General features: G+C 42.3%; 2 protein-coding genes across 3 annotated transcripts; both read left to right on the top strand.

The window, feature by feature from the left end:
- Window positions 1–2,296: 2,296 nt before the first annotated feature.
- Window positions 2,297–7,200, top strand: synpo2b (synaptopodin 2b; the record flags this gene model as incomplete). The annotated part of the gene is made up of 2 exons (XM_079999472.1): window positions 2,297–3,005; window positions 3,944–7,200. 2 exons carry the CDS (start codon window positions 2,297–2,299, stop codon window positions 6,217–6,219), a joined length of 2,985 nt encoding a protein of 994 aa, XP_079855598.1. The 3' UTR covers window positions 6,220–7,200.
- A 3,012-nt stretch (window positions 7,201–10,212) lies between these two features.
- myoz2b (myozenin 2b) lies at window positions 10,213–15,048 on the top strand. Of its 2 annotated transcripts, XM_079999273.1 has the most exons (7): window positions 10,213–10,406; window positions 11,309–11,388; window positions 11,560–11,677; window positions 12,302–12,468; window positions 13,301–13,397; window positions 14,128–14,290; window positions 14,382–15,048. In XM_079999273.1, the coding sequence occupies exons 3-7, from the start codon at window positions 11,596–11,598 to the stop codon at window positions 14,605–14,607; spliced, it is 735 nt and encodes a 244-aa protein (XP_079855399.1). In that variant the 5' UTR covers window positions 10,213–10,406; window positions 11,309–11,388; window positions 11,560–11,595; the 3' UTR covers window positions 14,608–15,048. The 2 variants fall into 2 exon arrangements, with proteins under 2 accessions (XP_079855399.1, XP_079855398.1); XM_079999272.1 differs by lacking the exon at window positions 11,309–11,388 and having other exon boundaries at window positions 10,217–10,406.
- Window positions 15,049–18,311: the final 3,263 nt, after the last annotated feature.

The following is an 18,311-nucleotide window of genomic DNA, read 5'->3' as shown; positions in this document are numbered from 1 at the left end:
ATTTTTATTCTACTCTGTCTTTATGCTATACCCATAGAAAGTTTGGAGATCCCATTCCAACAGGAGAGCTGAATGATTGTGTTAAATGGTTCATCTTGATCGCTGTTTAACAAGCTCGTAATTGTCATGCCAGTATACATTTGAACGCAATCCGAGAGAGATTAACTGAACTAAAATTATATTTGTGCCAATAGTGCATGATTTAGAGAAGTTAAAAAAGTCCAAGAGTCTAATAATCAAGAGTAGGAATGAGAGAAGACAAGAGATGGGATGCGGCAATATCATATAAGAGAACAGATGGTAAAAGATCATTGTGCATGATCTAGAAAATACTTTGCTGTACTGTACAAGTAATGAGAAGAAAAGTTGTCTCTGTACTGTGACGACTAAAATTATATTTGAGCCAGCATCATAAAAAAAACTCATGGTAAAAGATCATTGTGAAACAAGAACATTTACCTTTTTTTTTTTATTAAATGCATAAATATTTTGTGCATGTATTTTTTTATATAAGGGATTCTATGAAGCAGATGAGAAAGCAACAATGCAGGTAACAAAAGTTATCACATGGGTTTATTTTGTAAATTTTGGGGGTCATGACAGCAAAATCCAAGACCCCCTTGAAATAAGAAATGAATTCCCTGAGGAACGATCGTGACCGTTAATGTGACCCAAATCTGAAAATGGGTGTGCTGTAACATTTACCTTTTTTATTAAATGCAATTTTGTGTACCTACTTTTGTTAGCTTATTCTTACCCTGTTATTTATTTATGAATTTTAATTATGATTATTCTTTGTAAATGCATTTAGCTTTACTTTTATTGTTACTATCTGATGGCCTTTATTTTTAATGTAAAGCATTTTGAGTTACATGTCGTGCATGAAAGGTGCTATACAAATAAAGGTTATTATATTATTATTATTATTATTAGTAGTAGTAGTAGTAGTAGTAGTAGTAGTAGTAGTAGTAGTATAAGTATTATTATTATTATTATAATCAATGACAGCAATTTTACTATTTTCTGAGAAGCTGAGATTTTTTCATGTATGATGTATAATAAGGCAATTCAAGAATGCGTGGTGTAAGAACAGTTATTTTTTCCCCTTTATGGGGCATGTTGCCCCCCTTGGAATAGACAGCTTAGACAGTGGCCATCAGGTTTTTGATGTACAGCATATCTTGACCTGAGTTATGGCTCCATCCTCTGGATGTCAGAAGTTGCAGCTTCCCCTGAGAGCTGGCCTATTTGTTTTACACAGGGCAGTGTTTCCCAAATGGGGGTACTCATAGCCCTTGGGGTACTGCAAGGGGTACTCCAAAAATTTAAAGTTATATATAATGTTTAAAAAGCACATATGACGCACATACAGTACATCATCTAAGTTAATTCTCTTTTTTTTTAGCTCAATGCCAGTGAAGGGGTACTCAGCAGAAAAAAAGATCTTAGAGGGGTACACTACTAAAAAAAAGTTTGAGATGGGCTCCCTATAGCACCATTATGTGGTCCAAACACCTACTTAATAAAGAGATTTGTACATTATTTAGCTATTTTAATTTACTTTAACTTACTCAGTTTTGTAATTTAATTTGATATATAAATTAGACATATACAATTGATTTGGCAAAATATGTTTAATTTCATCAAGGGGAAAAAAATTTGGTCAATGTAACCTTTGCCAAATAAAGTGAGAATGTTAGACATGTTAGACATCTAGAGGTTCTAACTAAGGTTTCTCATCCACTCTTAGTTCTTAAATGGAAATGTTGACATGCACAACACTGAAAATCGCCTCAGTGATGGATGAGAACAGTGAGGGCAACGAAACCTGGCTGTATAAACAAGGATTCGGAAAACAGACCCCCAATTGTTTTGCTTATGCTCTTGGACATGAACGCTGTATTCCTTGCGATTTTGCATACCATTCCATTTAGAGTAATGGCAGTCCCGGTGAAATGGCCAAAGAAAGTCTGTACTTCCAACTGGGGCCCCGGCATGTATTCAATGTATCACCTTGTTAACAAGTATTACAAAGCATACCCTGATTGTAATATTATTATTTTTTGTACAACAAGTGATAGTGGATGTATTTGAATAAGTGGATGTTCTAATTTGAATAGTTATTAGAAGTGATTAGAACAAACAAACGGTATCTAGGCAAGAGTCAATTGAGCCTGTGTCAAAAAATCCTTTGTAAATCTGTCTCAGTCTCCTTGGACTGACTCTTTCATCTTTGCCATTAGGTAACTTTGGTGACATCCAAAACCTTGTGAATGTGCATCATCTATCATTAAAGATGGAGCCGGATTCTGAAGGCCAAGAGAATTATGACCACTCAGCCATTTGCTCAGAGTCAGACGGATCTCAGGAACTTTGCCTCTCTGAGTCCCATACCGAGTCCTACCACGATGATAGCGCCAGTGATGCCGAGTATCCCCCGGACCCACAAACTGCTCTGAACCCCGAAACCTGCCCAGATTCCCACGATGGCCCCCTGCGGTCACCAGATTGGGCCCTGATGTGCGAGCAGAAGTCCCTCTCTGAGCTGAGCGGGAGCCAGGGAGATGCTTCATACCCTGACACGGATGACATCCACCCCAGTGTATCAAGAGGCTCCATAACAGAGTCTGTTCAGGCCGATACCTTAGACAGCTCGCCATCGCCCTGCTCTGAAGACCTCGAGCCTCGCGAAGGCCGTATATCACGCACGCGGTCCGTCTCATCTTCCTCCTCGCTGGGCTGTGGTGACATGACCCTGGCCCTGACCTTGACTCGAGAAAAGCCACTAGGTGATGACGCGCTGGGGACGCTGCTCCCCAGGGTTGAGGCTGGAGCTAAGGATCACAGGAGGGCTGAGTATTTAGGAGGAGGAGGGTGCGGTGAAGCACCTCCTGCTCCTGTCTCCTTTGGAATTCCAGCTGAGGGTGCTGACCAGGCAGAGAAGTGCAACGCTGAGTTTGACACAGATCCGTGCAGACCCGAGCGACGCAGGGCAAGGCAGACACGTAAGTAACTAACCTCTTGTGTCATTTGCTTAATTCCATGGCACTTAAAAAGCCACTGCTACAATAAGTAGGTTCATGCAGGTTTTTTTTTTATTGAATCCACGAGCATATTCATGTTTTTTTTTCTCAAAAATCAAACATCTGATGGCTTGCTTCATGAAATGAAATTATTTGAATTGATAATGAGCTAATGCAACCCAACAATTCCTTCATTGTGACTCATGGTGAAGGAAAGAGACTCAATAACTTTATGGAACAAAAAGTTTAAGAATAATGAAGAATTTATGCAAATTTGAAAGGGTTTCATAGGGTTAACTCCCCATGAGCTTTCATGGCGAGAGCAGGATAATAATAAATGATGACCATGCCTGTGATGAGCCTGGCAGAAATGCATTTGACGGACACCAGCATGTGCCACTCGGCACTGTTACCCGATCCCATGTCCAGTCGTAAGACTCGACTGCATGGAAAGTTAGCTTCCCACTTTCTTGCCTCATGGAACCCTCTTAGTTAGCTGTAAGTAAATATGATGCTGTTATTAGTGCGCTTACGTCAGCAAGAGAGTATTAAAACATTCTTTTGACTATTATTAGTATTCTTCCTTCATCAACAACAACTAAAAAATTCAATAGGAATACTATAGTTATTATTTATGTATTTGTTTGTCTTTCAATTAATCATTATTATTGCCGTCGTAGTTTGGTGGTGTAAAAAATATGCTTTTTCAATATTGTTATCGAATGGATGTACTGTATTTGGTCTTTTTATACTAATAATAAATAAATACTACTATTTATTTAACCCTCTCTCTCTCTCTCTCTCTCTCTCTCTCTCTCTCTCTCTCTCTCTCTCTCTCTCTCTCTCTCTCTCTCTCTCTCTCTCTCTCTCTCTCTCTCTCTCTCTCTCTCTCTCTCTCTCTCTCTCTCTCTCTCTCCCAGGGTTCAGTCACATTGAGAGTGAATCAGAGAAACACGTCAAGGATACCAAGTCTAAGTGTAAGCGCATCGCTCTGCTTCTCACCGATGCACCAAACCCTCAGAATAAGGGTGCTTTGCTATTTAAAAAACGCCGTCAAAGGGTCAAAAAATATACACTCATCAGCTACGGGACTGGCGAGAACGAGTTTGAGGACGAAGATCAAATCGAGGAAGAAACTCAAGAGGAAAGGTCACTTGGTTACAATTTTGTGGCAGCAAGTGATTCAGAGCAAGAGGAAGAGTATTCTGTTTATCCCCAGGAGCAAACCTTCGACTTGAACTGGGAAAGCAATCAGGAAATGGAGGCACTGCCCGACACAACAGGAAAGGGGGTCATGATGTTTGCCCAGCGTCGCCAGAGAATAGATGAAATTACATTAGAGCATGAGGAGTTAAGGCGCAAGGGCCTCCCGGTGGAGGGGATTACGGAACATGAAGGTGTAGAGATAAAGAATACTTACCACCCAGAGGAAGCATATAGGCCATCATCTAATCATGCCACCCAACACTACACGGAGGCAAGTTTCAAGCACAACTCACAGTACCAAGAAAATGCTCAACAGATGTCCCCGACTCTGAAGCCCTTGGTGTCAAACAGAACTGCCAAGCCCTTCCTAGGATTTCAGAGTAATAGACCTGCTACCTTCTCAACTAGCGTGAGTGCCCCAGCCACAAAGAAGCATGAACTGAAATTCAAGGTACCTGTACCTGTCCACACCAGTCCCCAGGTCTGGTCTCCAACAGGTGACATCATAGCCTCAAGAGATGAACGTATATCCGTTCCAGCAATCAAAACCGGCATTTTGCCAGAGTCCAAACGGAGAGGTACAAATAAACAGTCATCCATGCTATCTGAAAGAGTTCTTCAAAACAAAGCGGAAAGGAAGTCATACGTTGAAGCGGAGGAAGATTTTTTCAGTCTAGGTGCTGAGGCTTGTAACTTCATGCAACCCAGGTCAGTGAAGCTTAAACACCCGCCTCCAGTTGCTCCTAAGCCAGCTGTTAACCCAAACTGCCCACCATGGATGAGGAAAAGTCCCTCTTCAGAGCCTTTCAACCCACCGAGAAGTCCGGTTTCACCACCTTTTCCCAATCCTGCAGGGCCTCGTACTCAGCATTACTCCCAACAGCAAGAGTGGACTCAGAGCCGACAGATGGCAAGTGCATCATTTCCAATGACTGCTAACGCCTGGGCACCGGTCAACTCCTCTGTACCACATCAACTTCAGCCAAACGTCAATAGCTGGGGTCAACAAGCGTCTCAGTCGCCTGTGAGTATTAAGGCGCTGTCGTCCTCAAGGAATGAATCAAAAAATGTTGCTAGCTCAGTTGCCTCTTGCCCACCACAACAAAGGAGCTCATCGAAGGCAGCAGCTCCTGCTCCACGGGGTCAGGCTTTATACAGCGGTGTTAGTCAGGCGGCTGATGGGCCCACTCTGACGGGGAAAGGTGCTCAGCTGTTTGCTAGGAGGCAGTCACGTATGGAGAAGTTTGTAGTTGATTCTGAAACAGTGCAAGCGAATAAAATAAGATCATCCTCCCCAGCCTCCTCGCTCCCTAACTCTTGGAGATATTCCTCCATTGTGCGCGCCCCACCTCCCTTATCATACAACCCCATCCTTTCTCTTTTCTATCCTCCATCAGCAGCCAAGCAACCCCCTTCCACAAGTCCCCAAATTAAGCCAAAGACCAAGATCAAGCCTAAGGCACCCCAAAAACATCTTAACAGCTTAGACGTGATGAAACATCAACCATATCAGTTGGACTCCTCTCTCTTCAAATACGATGCAGCTGCAGAGGCAAAAAGCCCAAGCCCCAAACCATCCCCGGCAATGGTCCCTGAGGTTAACCCGGTCCCTAAATCTAGTTCTGTTCGTACTTACTCTCCCTATAATGCCTGTGACCTTGCTAATCAAAGCAAACCAACAGCTCCGACTAAATCCATTGGATTGGTAAGTTCACAAAGTCCTTCAGCTCAGCCTCTATCGCTTTTCAAGCGACTGGATGACAAGCCCACCGCTACATCTGCTAAACATCACACAACCAACAAGCAGGCTTCCAGCACCCAGCCCACCAGCGCTTCCAGTCGGCAATCTCTCGATGCCGACTTATCGGCTTTTTCTCCCGCAAACCTCATTGCTAGGGGTGCCCATCAGATGGCTCCTCGGCCAAAGTTTTCCGCTAAAAAGCCAATGATAAGAAGCAAACAATGGAGGCCAGTTGTCTTGCAGCAGTAGTTTTAATGTGTAGTCATGTTTTGATAGCACAGAATCATTATGTTTAATAACATTCTAAATCTGCACCTTAATGAAATGCATCTCAGATATTATGAGTTAATCTTTAAAGGTTATTAGGTACAGGGTCAAGGCAGGCATTTCAACGTACACTATTGCTAAAAATAGTAGAAAGGGACGGTAGGTGGAAGTTATACACACATACTTACAGTAACTGTTGTAACATGTGGAATCAGAGATAAGAAGAATGAAAGATTAGATGGATAAAGTATCGCAAATGTATCCACAAACTGGAACTTGAGAGGTGCATTTGTGCTGCACAAAAGATTTTAAGGCCAGCGTAAGGTTGAGGATTCTCAGGAAGTGCTCATATGTCTGCTGACTGAATATGTCTGTAATGAGTCTGGGCGAGCCAAGGTCTCTACTTTGTGCTTTTATTTATAAAGAGAATGTCAAGAAAGAAAGTATGAAATATGAAATATGTCCGAGCTCATTTTTTAATAATGGATAACAATAAATCTTGGACACTATGATGGGTCTAAAGTATTCTACATAATCTTCTGACCAATAAAAAAATAATTATGAAAAAAGGTAAAGTTACTGTGATTGGGGATTTCTATGCACTGCCTTTAGGATGCATAGGATTGTAATCCCTTCAGTCTCATTCCAAACTTGAATGGTTTTATGACAGCTCAAAGAATTTTAATCATTTATTTTTAGTGGTCCGTAACCCATAACAACTTTTATTGTTTTATGTGGACTTTCCTTAATTGTCATGGCCAGTCATTTACTTGTCAGTAAATTCAACTGACTTCCTGCACCTCGATGTAAAACTCGAGCAGAACTCCTCTGTGAGATTTCAGATCTCTGCTTATCGGTGGCACATAAATGACAGAAACTCAAAATGAAATGAGGACAATCTGCTGTTTCTTTGCACTTCTTGTACTCTGCACGGTCACGCTATTAAAAATCATGTCACTCTTTCTTGTGGGGGTTTTTTTTTCTCACTCTTTCACCAGTTACTGTCTGCTTGATATCACTGTGATATGATATTCATTATTATGTTGTAATATTCTGATTTCTCACTTGTGTTTCCTGTTGCCTTGCTCACTACCCCACAGTTGAATGCATTGCTAAATATACTATGTCTTCAGTAGGAGAAGTTATTTTACATTCACACCCAGTTGACCTATTTTTAATTAGTACTTGTAGTACACAGATAACACTGCATGGCTGGCTTTATACATCACCCTGTTGAATGATGCTGGTTAAATTAGTGTACTTTTGGCACAGCGAGTCCACCAGGCCATTGTTCAGTGAGTCTAAATGTGAAGTTTGGAACTATAGAGGCGTTAAACCATATATTTTGATTTTGAAAGGTTTTACCTTTTAACAATGTCCAAACAAAGAAAATAACCTGAAAGAAATCAGATGGATATAGTTCCAAACACACATTCATCACAGTGTTAATGTCTGCAATTGTTATCAATATGATTTGTTTCAAGTTAGACCAACCCTGAAAAGCAGGTAAGTTGTGGAAATCACATCACTCTTTAACAACACTACAAATACCATAAAAATTGAAAAACTGAGACGTTATCTATAATGTACATTAACTTCACTTCAGTGTGGTATCTGAGGTGTTAGAAACCTTTACCGGTACCGAACAAACTCATAAACTGATAAGCACCTTAAAAATCAAAAATATAAACATGCATTTGTACGAACCCCTAAGCCCCATAAAGAGGCGCAACCTACTTTTTTGTCCAGACTTCCATCACACCAGAGGGGGGCAGCACAGTCTTCAACACTGGTTTCGCAGCAGTCACTCAGGGCATGTATTTACTTTCAGGGCCTTGGAAGAAGCTACTCCCTGCACCTTCCCAGGGAGCTTGATGCTGTCCCTCCGCACCAATCCAGGACCCATGGCAACCCGTCACACGCGCCCGCGCAGAGGCAGACGTCCTGGCAGGAAAGGTCCTACAAGCCCCCCACGCCCTGGGAGGCGGCGTCCAGGAGCCGCGTAGGTTCTGTGGACGAGGCCTTCACCTTCCAGAGCCGTCAGTCCTCTGTAGCCTCCGACGTGAGGGCTGCATGTCAGCGCAGGTCTCTGCCAGAGCCTCCGGCTGAGTGGAAGAGACGGGTCTCTCTGGATGTCCCACCTGCAGGCGCTCACTACTACGCAGATCCATCTTTTCAGGCCCCGGCGATGAGTGTGACATTTCCACGGGAGAAACCTACTTTCCACGGGCCCCCATTTAGACCGGCCCAGTCCCTGAGGGCTGGATGGAGAGCCACGATTGGGTACATGGGGCGAGAGGCCAGCCAAACAAAATACTCTCCGATGCTTAGCGCGGTCTGGAGAAGCTAAATTGGAATCAAATGATTTCCCCTTGATATACTGAAATCGTTTCTGGTATAATGATCTGGATCTAGAAAAACAAGGTCCACATCATTGAAGCATGAAAATTAATATATATCACATCAGAGCCTCTTTCCATAATTAATTTGGGTGAAAAGTAACAATATAAAACAATGCCTAAGTGACGTGATTATGATAAATGTTTGACTTTACACTTGATTTAGTTTGCAGTGAGTTGGATTGGTGTTTGTCAGGGAACATTATAATTATTATGATTATTTTATTTTTATTAGTATATTTTTTTTAGTATATTGCATTTCAAAGGAGCCATATAATCAAAAATGCTAATGCTGACAAACAATATATTAATAGTAAATCGAACATTCTTCAGGTCATAAGTTGTTCTTCATGCCACTGCTTATCTCAATACTCTGACGTTTTTGAATGTTTAAATAGACTTAAACACGGACTGAGAACAAGCAGTGATGGAAAAAAAACAGCGTTTGATGCAAGTTGAATTGAATGTGTCCTGATGGTAGAAGGTGTTTGAGTGTTTGCTCGAGGGATTTTTAAGAGGTGTCGCAGCACTTTTACGGGATGAAAAAAGACAGTTACGACAGAGGAAATGATAATGTAGGAGACCATGGTAAAGAAAAAAGCACTTTCCGAAATATCGTACATTACTCGTCACTGCTTATATCATTATTTATAGCAGCACATTTGAGCCACTCTGCTACCTGACGACATGGTTTTTATGTTGGGACTTGGCCGGCGGTGGCCGAGGAAGACGGTGTAATCATTCTATCACTTTTTCTGTCTTCTATATGACTAGTACTGTGGTGGTCATATCAGGTCACTACAAACGATTTCCACCAACACAAGGTTTGCGTGTTTCACCCTCTCTTTAGTCATGTGCAATTTATCCTCGTTTTTCAAGGTTGCTGTTACTGAGCAAACAAAGAAACAGCTAATGTTGCATATGTCCGCACTGTGTGACTTCCAACGGAGAAACAGTTTTCTGGCGTAATTTAACTCAGGACACTTTTCGAACCTATAACAGATTTTCTGGTGTTTTCAGATTATTTTTTTTTTGGACGCTGCCGTGCGTTGCTAATGTTGCACTATTTGAACACAGTCACCAAAATAAAAATGAAACAAAATGCCGATGGAGCGTTTTTTGGTTTTTTTTGTCATTCTTTTGCCATTTCTAAATGTTAAAGGAGGAATGCACACACTCACTCACTCACTCTCACACACACACACACACACACACACTTGAAAATACACACTTGACCCATTACATATACATCTCTATATCATTTTGGAAGATTGATCTATCTATCTATCTATCTATCTATCTATCATCCATCTATCTATCCATCTACAGTAAATGTATTTCCTCTTATTTTACACTTTGAAAATGCAATACCTACTTTGCCTCAATGTTTATATATATATATATATATATATATATATATATATATATATATACACACACACATATGTGTGTGTATGTGTGTATGTGTTTTAGAGTTTCCGTAGGGAGATCGTCCCTCGCCACAGAGAGCATCATGGAGCATTATACATCCACTCCCTGGTAACTATACTTGTCCTGTGGCGTTTGTGAGTGGTTTTGAGTGTTTGGCAGTTTAAATTTAGCCTATTGATGTAAGCTGCATTCCAGCGACAACAGACACAGAGACACTCACACAGTTTGACTTTAGTGTCGGAGAGTGAGAAGATCAGGGAAGATCAAGATCCCCATGTTGACCCCTGAGCCTCCTTGCCTGCCCTCAAGGATACGAGCTGCATACTGACACCAGCACAGGTAGGGAGGAATCTGCCCAAATTCTGATTTTACCACTATAGTGGAGTTATATATCGAAGTTGTTGCTGCAGTGCTTTACAATTCATTCCAGTGAATTTCAAATGTATTTCTTCCATAAAATAGATTTCCATGAATGAAATTATCTATTGTTTCATTACTTCGTTGATGAGAAAAGACTAACTTTGGGGGATTTTGAATTCAATTAAAACGTTTAGACTGGCGATTAGGATATTGTTTGTATTCTCACCTTTGTGTCTTTAGCACAACTTATTTTTCTAATTTTAAATTCAGATATGCAATCCTGTTTACTATTATAGAGTAAATGAATAAGTAACTGAGTGAATTGATTTCACTATGAAGAATAAAGGATGGTGCATTGAATACATATTGTATGGCTTATAAACACACACAATATTGGGGAAAAAAAACTCAATTACTACTCAAACAATGAGTAGAACCATGACACATATATAGTATTTCTTATTCTCATTAATATTTGTATTTAATGTTGTTAATATATTTAATACTATGACATTCATATTATTACTGTATGTCAGATCTATAGATATGACATATTAAAGCGAGATATCATTAAAATCATTTTTTTGTGAACCGTACATTTTAAAATATTCCTGTATTTTTTTCCACTTGCACATCAAATTGAGCGTCATGGACAATCCTTTTCTGTGTTGGTTGATTAAATAACAAGCACTCCAATGCAAGATGTATGTGCATCCATTCCAGCCCAACAAACATCTATAGTTAATAGGAATCCATTCTATTTAACCCCAAAATACACTATAAAAAATGTGAATTGAACTTGTGACATTGAGAACATAAAGAAAGTTGTTTCGCTGGTCTTTTGCATCAAAGTATGCTCTGTTACCATACAACTTCCATAGGGGACGATAAACACAGTGAACTCATCTGATGAAGTAACGACAGCTTGTGAAAATATCAACCTTTTCGATTTTTTAAGAAGGTAATACCAAAGCAATGGATTGCATTATGATGGCCTTGCTCCAATGTGTCAACAGAGAGAAAATAATTATATTAACTTGCACATGAGTCCAAGTGATTCCTAAAACAAGGAATCCCTGAAATCCCTTCAGGTCAGAGCAACAGCATCTTGCGTTCTCTGTCTGTGTTCCAGTTCTTCCCGGTCACGCCATCCTTTTCCAAAGCGCCGATGTCTCAGTTCTGCAGCATGTCAACCGGAGAGAGGAAGACGCACGCGGCCGCTATTTGCCGAGAAGTCCACGGCACCAATGGTACGGAGTGCGGCTCTGACGCAACAAAAGACAGGAGGGCCATTTTTAAATCTCTGTCCAGAATGTCAGGGCTGCTCCCCCGAACACTTTCCATAAATAAGCTAATGGGGTGATTTACTACCTACAGTATTGCAACAAACCCTTTGTCGTTGTCCTTTTCGAGAGGCTATTTTTGGGAGGCTGAGCGAGGGGAGGGAAGGACTGTGGACCAACTGCGAAGGCCTGTGACAGCTGGGGAACATTCCGTTTATAGTGGGAGCCCAGGAAGCATCCTGGTCATCCAACGCTCAAGTGCAATGGTCGCTCAGGTCCCATTTAGGGATTTACATTTAAAGCAACAGAGATATTCACTTTTTTTGCTCCTTTGTTTGCGTCCATTAGTTTGTTTGATCAATCATATCGACAAAGCTAAATATAGTTTCCCCTTGGGATTTCATAATGTTCCCCATCGTGATCTTATCCAATTTAGGATATTACCAAATCAAATTTGGTGCTGCGTTAAAAAAAAAATTGCACCTCCTCTAAATGTTGCAGTATAAATAAATATTGAGACTACATTCAGAAATGTTTTAGTTTGCTGCCAACATCATCACTTGTGCGCCTTTTTCTCTCCATTGTCGCCAGGGCATGAAATCGATCTGGGAAAGAAGCTCAGCACCCCAAAGGACATTATGTTAGAGGAGTTGTCGCTGCTGTCCAACAGAGGCTCCCGTCTCTTCAAAATGCGCCAGAGGAGATCTGAGAAATACACGTTTGAAAGCATCCAAAACGAGGCGAATGCACAACTAAATGTAAGTTACAGACTGAAACACCTTTTTAGAATACGTACTCTGAGTCATTCTGGCAGCTAATGTTTGAAATGTTTTAGCTGTGGTCCGACCCCCATCTGTGATGTAATAGTGCCTCTTGAAGCACTAGGACATTGTGTCTGACACCCGCCACTCCCTTCCAGTCCATTTCAGTTTTGTACTTCTAAACGTGATCATTTATATCATCATATGATCATTAATATGACCATCAAACGCATGTATTTAAATATGGAGTATTTCTGTCAGTCAAGCTTGGCTGACTACGTACTGATATGCCAAACAATATCACTTCCACTTGAGTACTGATTGGGATTTAAATACACTCCTATAAAATGTCGGCATACTTCACATCAAGTACATGTATCATTGGAAAGTTCTCCTCCCAGCAGAAGAACACTCAGCCAACATGGAAGATAGGAAGGGACGCGCTCCTGATGCACTTTCTATTTTACTCTGGCCAAATCTCCTAAGAGGCTTGGCCACGTTGCTATCGAGTTACTTATACGCTTATCTCTCCTGATGTGCTGTTGATGAGTATGAGCATGTGTGCGTGTGTGTGTCTTTGTGACTGTGACTGTAAATACATGTAAATACCTTTTTATCAGGCATTCCACATATAGCATTCCAAACTGTGTACAGTATATATACACTGTATATATATATATATATATATATATATATATATATGTATATATATATATATATATATATATTTAGTATACAGTATATATATATATACTTGTATAGTATAAGGTATAGTGTATATTTTTAATAAACAAAATATACCTAAATCAGTACCTCATCTGTTTTGCAGAGTGATCCATTAATTCAAAATGTTGAAATTAATGTGGAAGTGGACAAAACACTTTCCAATACTGAAGACGCTGCAAATCCACAAATCATTGCACCAGGTAATTGCACACTTCATTGTCCTTCCGGCTCTAGAAGCATTATGCTACACAGTTCATGTGCAGTTAGTCAAAAATGCATGCACGCTAAAAAATGTGATCTAGGTGTAGGTTGAATGCTCGGTAGTTTGGTTTGGCAAATACACTATAATTAGACTAATGCAAGCTATTTTTCCCCATCTTGTTTGGAAAATATGTTTTGGGCCTGTTGGTGTTTTAGTCACTTTGTTCAAACACTCTCAACAGTCATCATGGAATGATGCACACTTGTGAGAGGTGGTTCTCAATTTTATTCCTTGGGATCCCATACGACTGGTTTTCATTCCATTCCAACTTGATGCACCAAACTACCTGGAAGCAAAGGGCTACTGCTGCTGCTGCTGCTGCTAAATTTAAAGAGGAACTTCACAGCCTCATGTAAAATCGGATACTGTTCCGCAAGGTCTAATCCGAGGCCAATTTAATGAACAGCTTTTTTAACTCGTCATACAGTGCGCGCACATGTAGAGTATGCACTATTTTAAGACCTCAAGATACAGTAGCAATGATGGACGAATCGGTCTGCCTGTGTCAAATGTGCTCTGATCAGGAACTCAGCCGTGCTCACCGGCACAGTCAAGTGTTGACGCTCAAACTGAAATCAAATCAGTTCTCTGATCGCTCGGATTATTCTTAAACCTTGTTATGTGTATAAATGATGTATTGTTTGGCCGTGTGGTGGCTCTGTGTCAAGGCTTGACCGTTGAGAAGTGCAACGCTGAAGCTATGCCAAAGTGTTACCACTCTCCGTGGGAGCAGGCCATCTTTGCCGACCCAGCCCTGGCTGAAACTCTCCAGCTGACGATGCCTGATCCTCAGCCAAAAACAGACCTTCCTTACTACAAATGCTTCAACCGGTGAGACTATTTTGAGTGCTGCTATTTCGCCACTGCACCTTTTTTATCATGGTACAAGGAAATGGATTTGTACTGTCTATCTCTATTCCAGGGTGGCCACCCCATTCGGCGGATTCGACAAAGCTCCGAGAGGGATCACGTTCAAACTCCCTGAGGTGGACCTGAACCCCCCCAGCTATCCCGATCTCCAGGATTCGGGGATGAAGCGGCCCACCTTCAACAGGACGGCCCAGGGGTGGATGACCGACGGCAGCCCCTTCATCATGCCCACGGTTCCGCTGGAGGCCATGATGGTCCCGGAGTCTGAGGACCTCTAGAGGAACAACACCATCTGTGTTGTGGTCCTTGTCTTTTACTCTGGTAGTGCAGATTCGGCTTGTATTTGGTTCGACATTAACTGTATTTAGGTTTTCCACTGCAGGACAATCAGAGTGCACGTGCCACTTACAGTACTGTAAAACTACTGCTTTTAATCCGTGATATGATGGAGAGAAAAGAGGAAAATCCTGATGGCTCTTTCATGTGCAATGAATAAGAAAATGTCCAACGCAGGCTTTTTGCGCTTTAATTGGTAATGTCCAATTAGTGTCATGTCCGAAGAATATCATGTAAATAGGTATGAGCACTGCATTTCAATACTGTGGGGTTTTTCTTTTATGAAAAGGAGAACACAGTGGATAATTGCGGATGTGATGCTTTAGAAAATGTTGAACTGAAATGGTCAATATGTAAATAAAATATGAGTGAATTTATGATGACATGCCACATAGATTTAAGTTATTATCCAAGCAATAATGAAACAATCTTATTCACAACAAATAAACCAATTAATGCTGAACAAACAGACTAATTATTTCAATTGAAATACATATTTAGATATGACTTCAATTAATAAATCAATCAACATGAATTACTCATCAAAACGTAATATAATTATAACAAATTCTGAATGTTTGGCTGTCATAAAAACCTGAAATGAATAGCAGAAATTCTCAATTATCAAATGTATTAAAATGGGGAGCTAAGGTTTGCGCATCCATGCTGAATTCACTACGGAGGTTTCATATTTAGGTGAGGTAATAACAAACCTACCCTCAATCTGATCATTCAATCTGTGTGTGTGTGTGGGGGGTGGCTATAGGGCAACCAATAACAACCTTATAATATGTGTGACAATAATTATTCTTATGCTATACAATTACATTTTCATCTTAATTGGGAGCCTATATTCACTATCTATCATTCTGTGGCATGTATGTTGCAGTAAGAGCCAGACTGAACCACTGGTGTACATGGTCTCATCTGATCGGGATTTCATTAGGAGCACCCCCGCATAAAAGAATCACTGCTGTACTTCAGCGACACAAACATGCACACAGGCAAAACTGTGCCAGATAAAAAGAGACAGTGCTCAGCTCCACGAGCACCCCTGCCAGGCCCTCGCCACCCCAGCTCTGAGGTCGCTGTCCTCATGCAACGGCAGCAGAGACAGGGAAAACTGTGAAAATGCACCGGAAATTGAAGACGGGACCGTTTCAAACGAGGGGAAAAAACTGTCACCATACACGACGACAAAAACACGGATCTTAATCTACTAAATGAATCGAATGCGGTCGCTTGAATGTGGGGGGGGGGGGGGGGGGGGGGGAAGCTGATAAGCCAACATAATGATCGTTGTCATTTCTGATTTAATAGCGAGAGAAGGGTTTCGTGAAACCATGCTGGGCCTTTGCGCTGTGGCGGCGCATGATTATGAAACCGATGCGTTTTTTTCTTGGGTGATGTCTTCTCTTGTCACCGTCACAAGTTGCCATCCTGACCCCTCGGTCTGCACTCGGCAAGACGCGCAGCCAGCGAGGCCCGCAGACCGAGCCGCACTGGCCCCGGAGGCTGCAGTTCACGCAGGGCGCCGCCAGGGGCAGAGTCGCACCTCCCCGGCTGGTCAAAACATCACTAGACGCGAGCTTCGACGTCCTGGCGGACCGCGCGCGGGCGGCGGCTCACTGGATCAAATTGGATCGAAACAGCGCCGAGACGCACCGGGTCCTCCGAACGAGGGCTCACGGTTACCGGGTGTGGATCGGGGGGGGGGGGGGGACGGAGGACGGTTTGAACGCAAGTTTCCGGCAGCAGCAGCAGCAGAGGCTCGGACTTGGTTTGGACTGTGTCTCTGCAGTGCTATCAAGTCGTTTTTTTTGTTTGTTTTTTTTTTAAAGATCCGGGGAGAGGTTCCGAGATTATTCGTCTCTTGGCGACAAGACTCCGGTGAATTATTATTATTATTCTTTTTTTTCTGAGAGGCACGAATTCCCAACCTTTAAGGTGAGTATGCGGAAAATCTCTTGGCGTGGCGGAGCCCCGGGATGCCCGTGCGAGTTGCGGCATTTGCGGCACGCGGCGACGACGCGCGGCAACGGATCGCGGAAAAGAATACGCCGGTGCCTCGGCTGCCGCGCGTCCGCCGCGCTGCCCGCCCCACTTCTGCTGCGCCTCTGCCGCTCCGTGGCCGCGCTGCCACCCCCACCCCCCCCCCCCCCCCCCCCCCCCCCCCCCCCCCCCCTACGGTATTACGTCAAATCTGGGAGCGTGTCTCGCGTTTGGAAAACGTTCTCGCCGGTAACGTCAACCGACGAAGTGACACGACGGCGTTTTAAAAACGCACCTCGACCGCAAAACGCACAATATTCGCCCCCCCCCCCCCCCCCTCCCCTCTTTGTTTACCCCCTGAAATGAAGATGGACGGTCGCATGAGAAAGAGGCCCGTGACATCACGTCGTGGCGCAAAATGTTGCCTCGCACCCGAAGAGTTGAGCCGAAGGGAGATTCGAGGCGAAGGAGCAAGAGCCGGGGCTGGCGCGTCGGTTCACCACGTGTGCTGGAGCTCAAAACGAGCGATTTAAGAAAAAGAAAGCAGCACCCACAGCGTGGCCCGCTCAGCCCGCGTAGCGACGGGACGATGTGTCCTGTGAGTTATTTGAGCAAAGCCTCGTCGCACGGGAAGCAGCTGCTGATAAAGTTGAAAAAAAAAAAAACCCTTCAGGTGCAGTTGTCGCTCAGAGCGCGACGCCGCTTTCACCATTTGCTTCCCAAAGAGTGTTTATACAGTGTGTGGGATGTGTGGTTTGATGACTTTATCTCTATATTTATATTTATTTCAGCCAACACAACTTGCTTTTTTTTTTTTTTTTTTTTTTTTTTACTCCGAAAATGCTCTAGTTTCTTTAAAGGCGCTTAGAATCAAAACAATAATATTAACATTAGAGCTATAATAAAGTATTATTATTATTATTATTATTATCGTTATTGTTGTTGTTAGTGTTATTATTATGATGATTATTATTCTAGAATATAAATATAAAAACAATACCACTAATTGTTTTTTTATCATTATTATATCTAGCTTATTTTATAGCATAACACGTAAAAAAAAATATGTTTGAGGACCTGGGTTTGTACGGTAGCTCGAAGTGACAGGATTGGACATTTTTCTCATGAATACATTCCTGCGATAAGAGCATTTGCACTGTTAATGGCCGTGTGTTGAGAACCCAGTGGTATGTTGGGATGCATGATTTATCTCTTCCCTCCTTCCCCCCTGCAGGTTTTATGGTGTTGTTATTGAACGTCCACTAGTGCGGGGCCGGAGTTGCCCTATGGCCGGGCCCTAAGCATGCGTCCGATCAATAACTCTGGAGGCGTATGGGGATGAGATGGATGGAGGCCATGGCCAGACCACCCTACCAGCTCCCTCCTCCCAGCATGTCCAGCTGTGGCAAGTCTCCCCCCATCTCTGGAGAAGGTGGATAACATGATTCATCTGGCGTCTCCCCAAATCAGTCATTTGGATTAGTGATGTAATGAAAACTGTGTCCAAGCTGAACGGAATGTCCATCCAGGGCTGCTTGTTATGCCCAAAAACTACCATGCATTTATAGGCCCACATAGTCCTGCAATGGTAATGTGCAAAAGCAGTAGGAACAGTGTGGATTTTCCAAAAATTTGAAGAAACAAAACTTGTTTG

This window comes from Zeus faber, assembly GCF_960531495.2.
Source record: "Zeus faber genome assembly, chromosome: 4".
Lineage (NCBI taxonomy): Eukaryota > Metazoa > Chordata > Actinopteri > Zeiformes > Zeidae > Zeus > Zeus faber.
This window is presented reverse-complemented; position numbering and strand designations above follow the sequence as displayed.